Source organism: Eschrichtius robustus, chromosome 5 (genome assembly GCF_028021215.1).
Source record: "Eschrichtius robustus isolate mEscRob2 chromosome 5, mEscRob2.pri, whole genome shotgun sequence".
Lineage (NCBI taxonomy): Eukaryota > Metazoa > Chordata > Mammalia > Artiodactyla > Eschrichtiidae > Eschrichtius > Eschrichtius robustus.
Genome location: NC_090828.1, coordinates 16,034,734 through 16,049,729, shown reverse-complemented (window position 1 = coordinate 16,049,729; position 14,996 = coordinate 16,034,734). Strand labels below are relative to the sequence as shown.

General features: G+C 50.3%; 1 protein-coding gene across 1 annotated transcript; it reads right to left on the bottom strand.

Moving 5' to 3' along the window:
- Positions 1-12,643: 12,643 nt before the first annotated feature.
- On the bottom strand, positions 12,644-13,642 carry RNF228 (ring finger protein 228). Its single transcript, XM_068543834.1, has one exon. The coding sequence runs from the start codon at positions 13,640-13,642 to the stop codon at positions 12,644-12,646; it is 999 nt and encodes a 332-aa protein (XP_068399935.1).
- Between the last annotated feature and the right edge of the window lie 1,354 nt (positions 13,643-14,996).

The window sequence follows — 14,996 nt, the reverse complement described above, 5'->3', positions numbered from 1 at the left end:
GGAGAGAAGAAAACCCAGTCCTGTCGCCCCGAGGACGCCCCTGAGGGCTGCCCTGGGGGGCGGGGCGGGGAGGACCTTAGAAGCTGTCCAGGAGGCCAAACCCTCCCAGGCGCTGGAGGGTGCAAGAGGACGCCTGCACTGGGCAGGAGAGCGTGGGAGGGGTGGGGCTCTAGTTCTTGGCAGAGAAACCCAGGAAAGCTCCGAGCTTCCAGGTCCCGTGTGGGAAAGCTGGCTGGAGATGGGGCCGCCAAATTCAGCTTCCTCCCAGGCAGCCCCACTGCACTCTGTCCGCTGAGGGCAGGGACCCTTGAGCTCACTCCGGAAAGCGTCCTGCGGTAGGGTGTCTGTGAGACCACCCCTCTCAACCTGGCCAGCATTATTCCCTCGGCCTGAGCTCCTTCTCACCCTCCCCCCACCCCTCCTACGCCATCCTAGCAGGTCCCGTCCTCTCTGCACCTTGAACCTGGAACATCGGAGCTGAGATGCTTCCGCTGGAGCCCCATAAAGAGATTCTGCCGGATTTTAAAAAAAGGGGGGGGGGCAATTCAGGGCACAAACCTAATAGGGTAATTATTTCCGAGGCCATAGCGGAAGAGGTGGGTGCTGCGCAAGCCCTCTTCGTGGCCTCTCTGAGATCGGACAGCGAGGATCCGGCCCCGAAGGACGTAGGGTGCGCTCCTAGGTGCCCCTCTTGGTTTTGCAACCTCCAGCCTGGCGTCGGAGGTTGGGCCTTCAGCCTACTGTACCCTAAAGGACTGGTCTGCCCGCCCTTGCCTCCTTCCGCGTCCTTGGCGGGCGGGCTTTTCGTAGCCTTCCCAGGAGGCGGAAAGTCTCAACGCGCAATCTGAGCTTCTCTCATGAGCGCGGTGCCCGGAGCAGCCTGCTTTGGCGCACGCCCTGGGGACCCGATGGCCTGAGGAGAAGCGGGACCTGCTGCCCTGCTCTGGGCCGCGCTGGCGGAGCCCAGAGGTGAGCGAGGCGGTGGCCGGCTAGCACCACCCTCCTGGCTTTAGCAGCGCCTGGAGCGTCGCCCTCTTTCCTGCGGCTTCCTCCGTGCGGGGGCTGGGCATACTCCGTGTCCGACACTCTCTCAATCATTCATTCCCCCTCCGAAAATTTTCGCTAAATGTTCAGGCTCCTTTACTCACTGGTCATCTCCAGGGCTCCATGGCCTGAGACACTTGCAAGCCTGGCCTTTGAAGCCTTTCCCTGGGGCAGTTTTGATTACCTTACTCTCCCCCTGCCTCCCCACCACCCTCCCCCCCCCACAATGGTCGGCCTGTCTTCTGGCTGTGTTCCCAGAGCCGGCTCAGAGCTTCGCATTTATTCCACATATACTTCTTGAGCGTCTACTACGTGCTTTTCCGAGGCCTGGGGCTACCCTTGTGATGAAAACAAACCACAGTCCTCATCCTGGCAGAGCCGATGTGCCAGAAAAATAACCAAAGAGAATATAAATGTAACTTGTCAGGAGATTGGCTGCAAGGATGCAGCTCAGCTCTGGCAAAGCTCGAAGGACTTAGGGGGAGAAGGGGTGTTCAACCTTGGAGTGGGGTGGAGTGGGGCGGGGGCATTGCTATTTCAGCGGAAAAGGCCTGGGCAGGTTCAGAAGAGGTAGATTCCTGCAGAGAAGGGAGGTAGGAAGGAGTGATTGCTGAAGGAAGGAAAAGGGTGAAGGGAGAAAGTGAAAAAACCGTATAGATAGAAAACACCTTAAGGAGTTACTACTGCCAGTGGGTGAAGCATCCTGAAGTCCTGGCATACTCGGGGCCCAGGCCTGGGCAGCCAAACCTGCAGAGGTGCTCTGCCTGGAAAGAGGCAGCTGTTGGGTCCTCTTGGGGCTTGAAGTCTCTCCAGATGTTTCCCACTGTCCTCTTTCTGAAGACACTTCATTCAGGCTACTAAAGGGGTGACAGGGGACTGAATCTTCCCAGCAACAGACGGAGGCTTCCTTGAAGCCATCCCTCACCCCACCTCTGGGAGTAAAGCAGACGTCACCGTTGAGGGTCAGGAGATCGAGATTTCCCTGTCGCCTCCCTTCCCACGTCTGTGGCTCAAAAATCCAGCAGGAGCTTGGGAGTCTTCCTCTCAGTGCCCATTGTCTGAAAATTGCATTACTATTTGAAAGAAAATGAAGGCGCAACTTCTTTGTATCCAGAACCCCCAGTCACCGGGACCTGTCATTCCCGTTCCCCAAACCAGAGAAAAGTCCTTCCAGGCAGGAGAAAAGTTGGGCAGACTAGAAATGCCCTGCTCCACAGGGTGGGGCTAACGTGCGTGTCCCTCCTGAATGGTTCCCAGCAGCTGCCACCACTCTGAGGGGAAGGGGAAAGGAAGGACTCCTCCAGAAGATCCCTAGACCCTGGTGAAGCAGTCATGCTTCCCCAGCTGATGGCCTTGTGAGGTAAACGCGAAAGATACCAGCAGGACCATTCAGGAGAGAATGTCTTCACAAGGCTTCACACGTTATTAATAGGAAGGCTTTGAAAACACCTTTCCCTGTGAAAGTCTGGGATCAAGGGAACCAGCAGATAAAGTAGAGACAACAGCATGCAGCCCTGCAGTGGGGGCTTGAAAGGAGGCCATGGCTTTCTCAGAATGGTAGCAGAAATACTACTCAGCAAAAGGGAGCAGTTCTTACTTGTCAGAAAACTACTGATAAAGTCTTACTAGATTTTGGAGCTACTTAGTAAGGGAGAAAAAGAGAAACAGTGTGTACCTGCAGCAGAGGTAAGAAGGCCCACGTGGAAAGGGAATCCCTGTAGCACCTCAGACCTATGTTTTCTTTTTTTTTTTTAACAACTTTTTTTATGCATGATTTTCATAGTCTTTTACTTAAGCATTTTTTAGTTATTTATTTATTTTTGCCTGTGTTGTGTCTTCGTTTCTGTGCGAGGGCTTTCTCTAGTTGTGGCAAGCGGGGGCCACTCTTCATCGTGGTGGGTGTGCGGGGCTCTCACTATCGCGGCCTCTCGCTGCGGAGCACAGGCTCCAGATGCGCAGGCTCAGTAGTTGTGGCTCACGGGCCCAGTTGCTCTGCCGCATGTGGGATCTTCCCAGACCAGGGCTCGAACCCGTGTCCCCTGCATTAGCAGGCAGATTCTCAACCACTGCGCCACCAGGGAAGCCCAGACCTATGTTTTCTATCTCCAAAGCAGGCTGAGGAGGTTCTCAGAAAGCCCAGGCTGTCCTGTTACAATGAGATCATAAGAGTCATCCCTGTAGTAGAAACAATAATCAAAGGTCCCCCAAAACAAGGTCACATTTCCAGGTAGGGGAGGAGGCATGCACTCTCCTCCTCTGATTGGTGAGGAAGCCCCAGTTTCAGAAAGGAGCAAATGGTGTGGTTTCATTTGGGCAGGATGACCCAGGAAGGCAGGAGCTAGATCCTGGAGCATTGTGAACTCTGTGGAGAGATTGGCAAGTCACTCCAGGAGGGAGAAATCAAAGAAGATTCCTGAGCTCAAAAAGCAGGAAAGTACCCTAAAAACAGAAGTTTTCAGAGACAGACAAAAGAGAAGAAAATGAAAAGTCCTGGAAGGAAAGAGGATTGCTTGAAGACTGAAAAGGGGAGGGGGAGAGAGAATAACAAAATACTGAAGAAACATTATGACTAAGATATTGCTGATTTAAAAAATCCTAATTGATGTTAGTCAAGGTGGGTTCATTGTAGACAACAAGGAATGACTGTTTCTAATTTGAAGGACACATTTGCACTGGGAAAAGTGGTCTGAATCTCCAATTTCACTGTTCCAGAATATGTGGTCATGGGGGAGATACTTGTATACTAAGGGCTACCAGGATACAGAGAGTTGACTTAAGAATAAGTCTTTTAGTTTGCTCCCAAGGTTTTAGAATTCATTTATGTTAAAAACAAGAAATAGAGATAGGACTTTGCCCACTCACACATTACAGAAGTGCAGGGTGATGGGAGAAAGGATGGATAAAATCAACACTTGGAACAAACGCTTTTAAGGTACCAGTTATCAAAGTACCAGGGTAGGGAGGTCAGGCTTTTCTGGTGCCACCAAACTCTCCCCACCACTACAGGCTGCTAAGCCATCTCTCCATCACCTGTCCCAGGCTCCCTCCCAGGAATCAGACCACACTTTCCAGGAGACTTCTCAGAACATGCCCGGTGTCCTGGAGTTGGTAGCATGAGTGCTCAGAAAGCCTGGCACTCCTTGGTCTAGAGGCTTGGGTTCCCCATCTTGGGAGAACTGGGGAAATTGTGCGGCAACAATAGCACTTAATCATACTGGCACATTATCATTGTATAATTATATAATAGTAATAAAACATTATATAAGAGTAATAGCATATATGTATCGAGCACTTCATAGGTACTGGCATTATCCTCAGCCATTTATGAAGATTAATTTACTTACTGCTTAAAAAAACCTAGGTTGTATCCAATTAAAATGAGAAAAAAGAAAGGACCAGAGACATTACTTAACTTGCTCTAGGTCACACAGCTAGGAAGCAACAAAACTAAGATTTAAACCCCCGACAATGTGGTGTTGCCACTCCTGTTCAGTTAGAAAGCCCTACAGGTTTCTAACGCTGGCATCGAACCCCAAAGGGATGGAATCTGGGAGCTGGTTAAATACTTTACCTCTCATTGTTTGCCCTGTTCTGGTTGTAAATAAATTTCAACAAAAGTTACCTTTAATGCCTCTGGGAGGCACTGATCTATCTTATCTCGATTGAAAATAATTTGGAAATTTACTCCCTTTCAGTTCCCTTTTTAAAACCTTCCAATGAAACAATCCCACTTTAAAATTTTTGCTTTTTTTAAACAACCCGTTTTCTTACTCCCAGAGTTTATTAGCCTATATTTCCATGCGGAGAAGAACCTGAGACAATTAGCACCATCCAGCCGCCCCTAATTCGGGCCGGACAAGTGGCAGGCAGCTGGTGAGTATTGGCAGAAAGAATCCAAATCTTCCTGCTCCCTGCGGATCAGCGCTATATTTGGAACGTGGCGTGGGCCGGGCTTCTTGAACTCCTCCTAGGCCCCTAGCCGTGTGGCGAGCCTCTCCGTCTTGTGGACCGCCTCGTGGTGGTGGAAGGTCTGGGGCAGGATGCCAGCGCCGCCCCCGCGGGGAACTGCGAGGAATTTCCAAGAGGAAACCCGAAGATGCCTAAGGTATTTCCAAGCCCCCAACCCTTCGCGTCCACGTCCCGCTGACCCCCGCCCCCCGGACAATGGGAAGGTTTGTCAGGACACCTTTTGCGTCTTTGAAAGCCGTGGGGACAATGCGGAAGGCGGCGGGAGGCGGGAGCGGGTTTCGGAGCCCCGCGGGGCTAGGATTCGGGGGAGAAGCCGGGCTGCGGACCAAAAAGCAGCAGAGAAATGACGGACAGACAAGCGACTCCGCGCCCCGCAGCCACCGCACTCGGTGTCTCTTTCTTCTTAACCTACATATACGGGGCTTCTCTGCTCTTTTTAAGAATAGATGCGGGAAATTCCCTGGCGGTCCAGTGGTTAGGACTCCGCGCTTTCACTGCGGGGACGGGTTGAGTCCCCAGTGGGGGAACTAAGATCCCGCAAGCCCCGCAGCGGGGACAAGAGGAAGGGAGGGAGGGAGGGAGTGGAAGGAAGGAAAGAAGGAAGGGAGGGAGGGAGGAAGGAAGATAGATGCGAACCGAGAGCTATGGGGCGGGCGCTGGGGGGGCCGGTGGACATCCAAAGATGGTAAGGACACGACTGGAACTTAGCCCTTCAGACCCTGAAATCGGGACGTCACAGAATCCAGAGAGTTAGGGCTGAAGACCAGTTTCCATACAAAGACAAAACAAATAAACAAGCTAAGCAGCGATGTCGAGTGGCTGGGTTTGCAAGGTACCGTGCCAGCTGGTTTCCCCGCGCGCGACGAATGGGCTGGTGACAGCGTCTTTGTGTCTTCGACTTCTCCCCGGCCTGCCCTTCGGGATCGCAAGCTTGGGGGTTACTGGGCTGGGGTTTGGGGTCGGGGGCTGCGAAAGGGACACGCTTAAGTCGTTGTCGTTGGCCCAGTTGTGCCGGGACTAGCCTGTCGCCCCGGGCGACCTCGAGTTCCCTCCAGCCCAGGAGGCTGCGCGGGGGCGGGCACAGGCCAGCCGCAGGATGCGGATTCCACCCCGCCCGCCCAGGAGCCTCCCCGGGGACCTGTCGCGCTGGCTGCCCTCGGCGGTCCCCGCGCCCGCACTTCTCTCCGGATAGTCCTTGCGCTCAGCTCCGAGCCACCTCGGGCGTCCGCGTTCAAACGCAGAGAAATCGAGGTAATCCCCCTCCTCCCACCGCCCGCTGGCCGCTGGGTCTCAGCGCAAATCCCTTTACACCTGGATCCAAGAGTGTGGAATTAATTTGCACGCTGAACGGCTACTCGGAAGGGTCTTTGGAAAGAATGTAATAACTCTCCTAGCGAATATCTTGAAACACTACCCTCTGCTCTGGATCTGCTCGCACGTCCACACCTGTTGGTGACCAGCAGCTTCCCCTTCAGCTGTCACGGGCGATGACACCCACAGCTGTCAACTGGCGAGGTTTTGTTAATTTAACCTCTAGACTTTCCTGGTTATCCACATAATCCACCCTCAAATCCCCACGTTGTCACTGAATTTTGACTTGGAAAGCACACCCCTATTTTGAGGGACCGAGGGGAGCCCACGGAAAAGCCCTGTAAGGTGCGGAGGCGCAGCCATCATCCCCGCCACATTAGGAAAGATCACGAGCGCGCGCAATTAGGAGGCAAATATTTACCTAACTTTCCTGGGAATACAAAGTCAACAGTGTGACTGTGTGCGTGTGTGTGTGTGTGTGTGTGTGTGTGTGGAGAGTCAGAGGGAACAGTCAGAGCAACAAATAGTTATCCAAATTATGGCCATTTCCAAAATCCAAGCATTAGTCCACAATCCCATTTTCTAAGAAACCTGGCGGCGTTTAGTTCATTAAAGTGGGATTGGGGAGAACGTCGCACTTCAATAAAAAACGCTGTGAAGTAGAATGGCTTTCAAATCTTGCTGCTCAGTAGAATCACCTGGGGCGCCTTTTAAAAACTACTGCTGCGCCTCCCCTCCCCACCCCCACCCCTACTCCCAGACCAATTAAATAAATGTCTCCGGGGGCGGGACGGGTGCTTCCGCGTTTTGTTTTGTTTTTGTTTTTTTTTCTTAAGCGCTCCAGGTAATTCTAAACTGCAGCCAGAGTTGAGAACCTCTGCTAAGGCTCCAATCAGGAAATAAGTTTGCTGTGTGTGAATTTAATAAGAAATTGACTCTAGGGACAAATCTTTTCCTTGCAGAGTTCAGTCCCAAATTTTCTTCCAAGCAAAAACTGTCTGCTTGACAACTTGAAGTTAATCCTTCCCCTCCCCACCTCACCCACCGCCCCCGCCCCAAGCTGCAAGTCAGGTGCAATTGCTCTTCACCTCCCAAGTTTGACTAGAAACTATTTTTAAATGCACACACAGTAGACATATAAATCTTATCAAAGTATCATTTCCATATGATAGAGAGTACTGTCATTGTGGTAAGAGATAGCTGAGCCACTCAATTATTACCATGGTTCTTGAAATAATAACTGCTGAAATAAAAGTGTTCTCTTCTTGCAGATTAAACACTTTCTCTCCCTTTTATTTCGGAATGTGTGTTTGTAATACTAGGCGTTAGGAGAACTTTTTTGCACATCTTCTCTACCTTCTTTCTTCCTACTTCAGCACTACCCCCTCTTCCACCCCATGGAGATGTGGTATTTCTAAGCCAAAGATAATCCAATTTTACATGCAAAGACAATTTTTTCTAAAGGAAGTGTGCACATTCTTCCTGAGCTCCTAGGAATATTCTTGGAAGTTGAACACTCTTACTTCCCTGAATGTATTTTATAATCAAGCATGATGGGGAATTTATCACAGAAGCAAACTTGCCTCTCTTTGGCATGTTTTAGTTTTGTGTAAGAGAAGGGAAGGTGCGAGTTTGATCAATGGATAGAAACAATGCTAATGGTATGTATTACAAAGCTTTTCTTAAATGCACAATGAAAAGAGATCTAGCAAAAGATAGATAAAATCTCTCTCATAATTTCTTCATTCACATAACTTGGAACCAAGATCCGGCTACAGTCATTTCTAGTACTCATTTCATAAATATTTACTGTAGTAAATACTTGATATTCCACAAACTTACGCTATAACATATACAATAAAAACGTATTGTTTCAAAGGAAGAAGTATGCTATTTACCTTGAACAGGGATGCAGTTCAATGCCCATGGCATGAAGGTAATCATCTTTGTATCATAACAGAAATTTAAAATACAAATATTAGCTAATGGGAATTAAATGATTAAAGAGGATGAATTGGATCACAGATTAATAGGGGATTACTCAGCTACTGAGATGATAAATTTAGCAAGTCTATGAAGGATAATTTATTTAAAGTGGCAAAGATTGAAGAATTAGTAAAACGGGGAGTAACACATAATGAGAAATTTAATAGATCTTGCTCTCAATGTTGTGGGGAAATTTCACTGCATTGTAAGCTTATCCCAACTACGTGGGTGCTGCTAGCTTTGGAGGGGATGGGGCAGACGTGCTTATAAAGAAGGTAGCCAAAAGGATTCATACCTTGAAATCTTACAATGCAGAAAATGATCGGAAATGGAGGCCAAATGTCTTTTAGTCTCTCCACTGTCTCCTGTCACTGACTATATTGCAGTTAGAGTTTTGCTGTAATAGAACTGATTTTTCTCATAACTCAAGGTGCTTTTTGGTATATTTTTTCACCTTTCAAAATTCCTTATGAAGTCGGGGGAAAGCAATTGTTTACCTAAGTCCCCCAGGGTCTCAGGAGTTATTGAGGGGAAGTGTGAGAAAAGGGAGCCAAGTCACTTAACACTCAGACCAGGGTTTCCCATTAAGCCAAGTCAACAGACTAGTTATCTGCCACTTAGCATATGCCAAAAACTGGCTAAGGCTTTGTGGATAGAGTGGGTGACCAGACAAGGTTTCTGCCCTTGTTTTTACGTTCTGGTTGCAGGAGATTGAGATAAAGCATATAACAAATAAATAAGACCACTGCAGATAGTAGTGGTAAGAAGAAAATAAAACTTCAATAGATACTCTCTTGGGGATAGAGTGGTGAGGACAAACCTCTCTGAGGAGGTGATATTAGACCCTTGCAAACCTGAATGAAAACAAAACTAAAGATCCACATAGGGCTTGTTTGCAAAGCATTTTCACCCATATACCCTCCTATGTATACAAATCCTTATGCCAACCCCAGAAGGAAAGCAGGGCTGATTCTTTTTGCTCCCGTTTTGCAGATGAGGAACCTGAGGCTCAAAGAGGTTAAATAACTTGCCAAGGTCCTTCCAAGAAAGGAGAGAGCCATTATTCAGACTCATATCTGCTGGGTAAAATGACTGGTCTTTAGAACCCAAACCAAGGCTCTTTATGGATGTGGACACAGTTCACCAAATCATATTACATTTAGAGGCCAAGTATTTAATCTATCACAGACAAGATGAGTTTCTTTCACTTGAAATTTAGATTCTATAAAAGCCTCAAGATAATTCTAACCAGCCGTCTCAGAACCTAAGCAGAATCTGGGCCATGGAAACCACGAGTTCTTGAGCAGGTATTCAGGCCAGACAAGGTCGGGCTTTTTGCAGTGATTTTACTAGTAGTTCATACTCATGAGCTGGAGATGTGCTCAGGGTTGAGTCACGCTCTTCCGAGAAGATGAGAATTTCCATGAGAAGAGAGAAAAGTACTCCACTGTCACAGGAGCCCTCCAGACAACTCACTGGTCTTTTAAACAATTTCTGCTAAATTCATGCTCTAAGATGCTGGTATACCAGGACTTTCCCTGTGATGCAGGAACGGTGAAATCACATCTGCAAAATGGGGGAACAGCTGCATGCCAGAAAACCACTAGAAATTGGAAAAATGTTTTCCATCGCCTCATCCTGCCACTCAATTCCGATAAAGAAGTCAGAAATTAGCAATAAAACCAAGTTAGCCAAGAAAAAATAATCTCTCCATGTTCAGGTACTGAGCTACTAATTATATATCTTTGATTTTAAACTATTCAAATTTCTCATTACAAGAGATTTACATCTGCAACCTATGAAAGAAGCAAAATATGGCTTGTGTTGTGACTCAGGCAATTCAAAGATCTCTTTCTCATTTATGAGGAATAATTCAGTTTATGTCATTGTTGTACCTTCCTCTGTGAAACATAAATAAACTCTGTAAGAAGCAAGATGGTCCCCAGGTAACTTTAGACAAACTTCTAGGTTGCCAATTTAAGGGAATGAAATAACAAACACATGTGTGTGCCCACATGTACACAGAGTTACATCCACAAAGCCAAGTTCTGTTACTAGCATGTACATTCTACTAACGACACATATATATGTGTAATTGCACTTGTACAACTAAATAGTTGTGAATACTAGCAGAATCTCGGCACTGGAGGTAAACAAAGGATAAAAGACTAAAATGAATACAGAAATAAAAATAACACGTTATTTGTTGGAGGTAAAAGTAAATTAAAACCAATCTCTGAAATGTGATTCTTAGTATTAGGAAACTGAAAACATTTTGCAGAAACTGAGAACAAAATCTGACAACAGAGTTTAGTTTTAGGGGAATGTTATAGTAGTGGATTGGGCAAGTCTTTAAAATACAACAGATCTCACTTGGCCTTCAGGAATTCCGTTAAACCCTAGAAGTAATTCCGTGAAATGCCTTTGCAGTGTACTCCCACATGTGAGTTATTTCTCTCTCAGCCCTATTCAAAATGTGAAATTATTGATAGAATTTGGATGAGGATGTGTATTTCAGGAAAAGAAGTGGCACCAAAATAACTCAGAGCAATTTCCCCATAAGTTTCATGAAAACAGGTTTTTTCTATAAATGCTTCTTGTTTTTATTGACAGTGCAGACACAAAACATACCATATTGCACTTCCTAAATTGCAGCCATACCACTTATCAATGGCCCATAAATTACTTCACTCTATGATAGATACAAATGCTCCATTCAAGTTCAGTTAATAGTGTCAAGATATCATGCAGACAGCTTGCATAAATACATGAGGAATAATAGCATACCCTCAGTAGCTTCTGTGATTTTTAGGCATGAAAACTTTGTCTTATTCCAAATTTCAAAAGATGGAATAAAGAATGTTTTCATATAAAATACATTTGGAACAATTCAGGTTTTTTTTTTTCTTTAAAAAACATCTAATCCACCTGCAACATACACTCCCAAATCATCTTTTTAGTTACAAAATCGGATAGGTACGTATTCTTTTTCATCTAATGTGATCAGATGTGAACATATCAGTGATTTCTAATAATATCAAACAGCTGAATTCAAAATAATATTTTTCTGGTAAGTATAATATATATTTGTAATCAAAGGAAGAAAGACCTGTCAGTTGATTTGTCAGTTTCGTTTTTTGAGCAGTATTTTCTATTTGATCAGATAATTGAAAGTCAGTTGTTTCACAGTATAAAATCTTGAATCAATTACCAACACGCCTTTACTGCCTCCCCGACTTTTGAAATGTATTTGGACTAGAGGTACGGGAGAAATATTACTGCTTATCAAACAACTTTTCCAGAAATCTTAATGCACAAAATTTCCAGATTTATATATTCTAAAATAAATTATTTTAAAAATGAAATTAAGAAAAATGGCAGGGGGAGCCTACAGTTTCTTTTCCGCGTGAATAGCTTTCAACATCTTCCAGGTGGGGGCAACAGTAAGTCAGTTTTGAGAAGAGACGAGAGAACGGGCTTGTTAAGCTCCCTGAGCCCAGTTACAGAAGATGAAATGACTTCCTGGTAGCAACACCGTGAATAAAACAATCACAAGTTTCCAGGAGATGGAACTTCTGGACTCCGTCGGGCCGCTAGCAGACGGATCCACCGCCCTGTGCGCGCCACCCCTACTCTGCTCCAAAGACTCCAGCGGCACATGTGAGCGCGCACGCGCGCTGAGCACCTGCCCAATCGCCCACTGATGCGGACTGTTGGTCCGTGCAGCCTTCCAACTCACGCCAGCGCCGTGCCCCCGGGGGTTGAACGTCGCTCTCTGCGGTCTGGCTCACTCACTCTCCAGGGCCTCCAGGAAGCAGGGAAACCTTTCACGTTTACATATCATTCATGCTTCCTCTGGACAATTCAGGTCCATTCACAACTGCTGCAGACGTGAGCGCGCACCTATACCCGTAAAATAACTCTCAAGTCACAGCAGCCAGAAAACCAGCTTCCAGGCGGGACAGCGGGCATCCCACTCCTTCTTCCTCTTCTTTTTGCAAATCCTCGCACCCCAGGGAGGGATGGCTGTGCACTCTGGCGAGGATGAGGGTGGTGCATGAAGCGGAAGTTGACCTTGCACAGTCCAGGGAGATGGGACTGCCACCGGCATCCCCGCCTCCTCGGTTTCCCTCTCTGGCCCAGCGCGGAAGCGTGGGCCTGAAAGGCCAGAGACGCGGAAAACCGAAGCTCTGCCGTGACCGGGCGGTGAGGGGGTGAGCGGCCGGGGGCCGCCCTCCGCAGAGGGCGGAGAAGCTCGAGCGCACCGGGCCCGAGGCCCCCTCCTCTCGGACCGCGCTGGAGGTATGGGAGGGAGGCCAGGCGTGCGGCCCCACTACGTGTCGCTCCTCCGTGCGCCGCCCGCCTCCGCCGCCGCCCGCGCCCTCGGGCCGCCGCCGCCGCCCGCAGCCGAGCCCGTGGCCGCGCCCTCGGGCCGGTACTTGAGCCAGCAGATAACCCAAGTGACGACGACCGAGAAGAGCGCCAGGATGCTGGCCACCGACAGGCAGATGGGCCCCACGGGCGAAGGCAAGGGCAAACCGGCTGCCGGGGCCGCATCAGGGGACGTCCCGCCCCCCGGGGGGGGCCCGCCGCCGCCGTAGTGGTTGACGAAGATGAGGCCGGTGAAGAGCAGCACCACCATGGAGAGGAAGGAGAAGACGACGCACACGCAGCCGGCGGTGAGCGCCGCGCGCTTGCAGTTCTGGCAGCTCTCGTAGGCGCCCGGGACGCGCAGGCCGGCGCTGGCGCTTGGTCCTCGGGCCGCGTCCTCGGCGGACGCCGGCGGCGGCGGCGGGGCCGGGGCGGGCGACGGGGCCGCGGCCGGCGCTGGGCGGCGCGCGGGCAGCGGCGGGAGGAGGTCCTGGGGCAGCGGGTCGTGCGCGGCGCGTAGGGCCAGCGGGAAGGCCTCGGCGAGCTTGGTGTTGTTGGGAAGGCTGTACACGCGGCTGTCGGGCAGCGGCGTGCGGTGGCGGCACACGGGGCAAGCGATGGCGCTGGGCGGCCCGTGCCAGGGCGGCGGGCGCTCGGGCGCGGCGGTGGCGGCGGCGGCGGCGCGGAGCTGCAGCCGGCTCAGGCACTCCTGGCAGAAGGTGTGCAGGCACGCCAGCAGCTTGGGCGCGCGCCGGTCTGCGTCGAAGTAGTTGTAGCAGATTTTGCACTCGTAGTCCTCAAGCGGAGGGAGGCCGGGGACCGTCACCGATGCACTCCTGGCTCCCACGTCCCGGCCGTCCCGGGCTGCCGCCGCGGCGTCCCCGGCCACTGTCGAGCTCCGGGGGCTGCTGGTTGGGCTCCGCTCGCCGCCGCCGCCGCTATGGCTCGCGGGCGCTGCCATGGCGTGACCCGCCCCTCATCGGGGGTAAGGTGAGGCGCCTTCCTCCCCCTGCGCCGCCGTCTCGGCTCCTGGCACGGAGGAGGCGCTTCTGCCTCCCCCCTCAGGCCGCTGTTGCCTGGCGGGGGAGGCACCGCTGGCTGGGCCGGGCGGGGGCGCAGCAGCGACCGCCTTCCCCCCACTCCCCCAAGGAGGCGCGGGCGTCGTGGTCCCTCCCAGTCCCCCGGATCCTCTCTGCCGTCCCCCTTGGGCCTCTCAAGGCGACTTCCCAGGCTGCTTTGGATGTCGGTTTTTGTTGGACTTGGAATTGGGAGTTGAAGGAGGGTGAGGTGTGCGATGCGGGAACGGAATTTGGGGTGCGGCTGCTTAAGGACTCGGTGCAACACCCCACCCCATACACACGTTCAGGGTGGTGGTAGGAAACTTGGTCCTGCTTTTTCCTTCTCCCTCTCCCCCACCCCCCCACCACCACCCCCCCCGGATCCTTGTTATTCCGTGTTTATCCTCCTTGGGCTGGGGCTGAGTCCCTGGCAAAGCCTTCTCTCCCCCCACCCGCAGGAGCTCACCGGTGATGTCATGCGGGACCCGCGCAGGGAGAGGAAGCAGCAGCCTTAGCAGTGGCGGCAGCGGCGGTTCTTGTCCTCTGTGAAAATCGTGATCTCATTGCTCCGGCCAAGGGCGAAAGCCACTCACCACCAAGCCATTTACACTTTCCGCTTTTATTAGCAAAGCCCAGGCAGCCCTGCCGCGTTCTTCTCGGGGTGGAAGCCGAGGGATGGCATTTTCCTTTCACCATCTAGAGGAAATTTTCGAGCTGAACAGTGTGTTTCCCACCCCCACCCCGAAATATTGCTTCCTGAGATTTAAGGAGGCATGAAAACGCAAACTCATAGCCAGATCTTGCTGATTTCCTGACGCTGACTGTAGGGGATGGTGGTAGCTATCAGTACTTCGTGGGTGCGCATGCGGTTCCAGAGCCAGAGAGGGGAAATGTTATTGTCAAAGAGGTTCACAGAATTTCAGTCCAGCTTAAATCTAGTCCCTGGCATCACTCACCCCCTTGGTCTACTTAAACTTTTAATACACAAATGTAGAGAGCTGGAAGCTCCATGAGTAACATGAGACAAATCTTGATTTTATTAAAACCAAGAGAAGCCCATCTGAGCAGGTTAGCAAGAAGTAGCACTTCTTGAAGGAACACTCAGTAGGGTACAGGAGTGGTGGGTTTGGGGACTATCTGAGAGGTGATTTTTAGATATTCCTAGTAAGAAAGTTCTGTTCCCCTGTTTCTCCAGGTTGGTCCTCACCCTATGAAGAGAGAGCCTCCCCAGCCCCAAAAAGGAAGAGAAAGAGGATG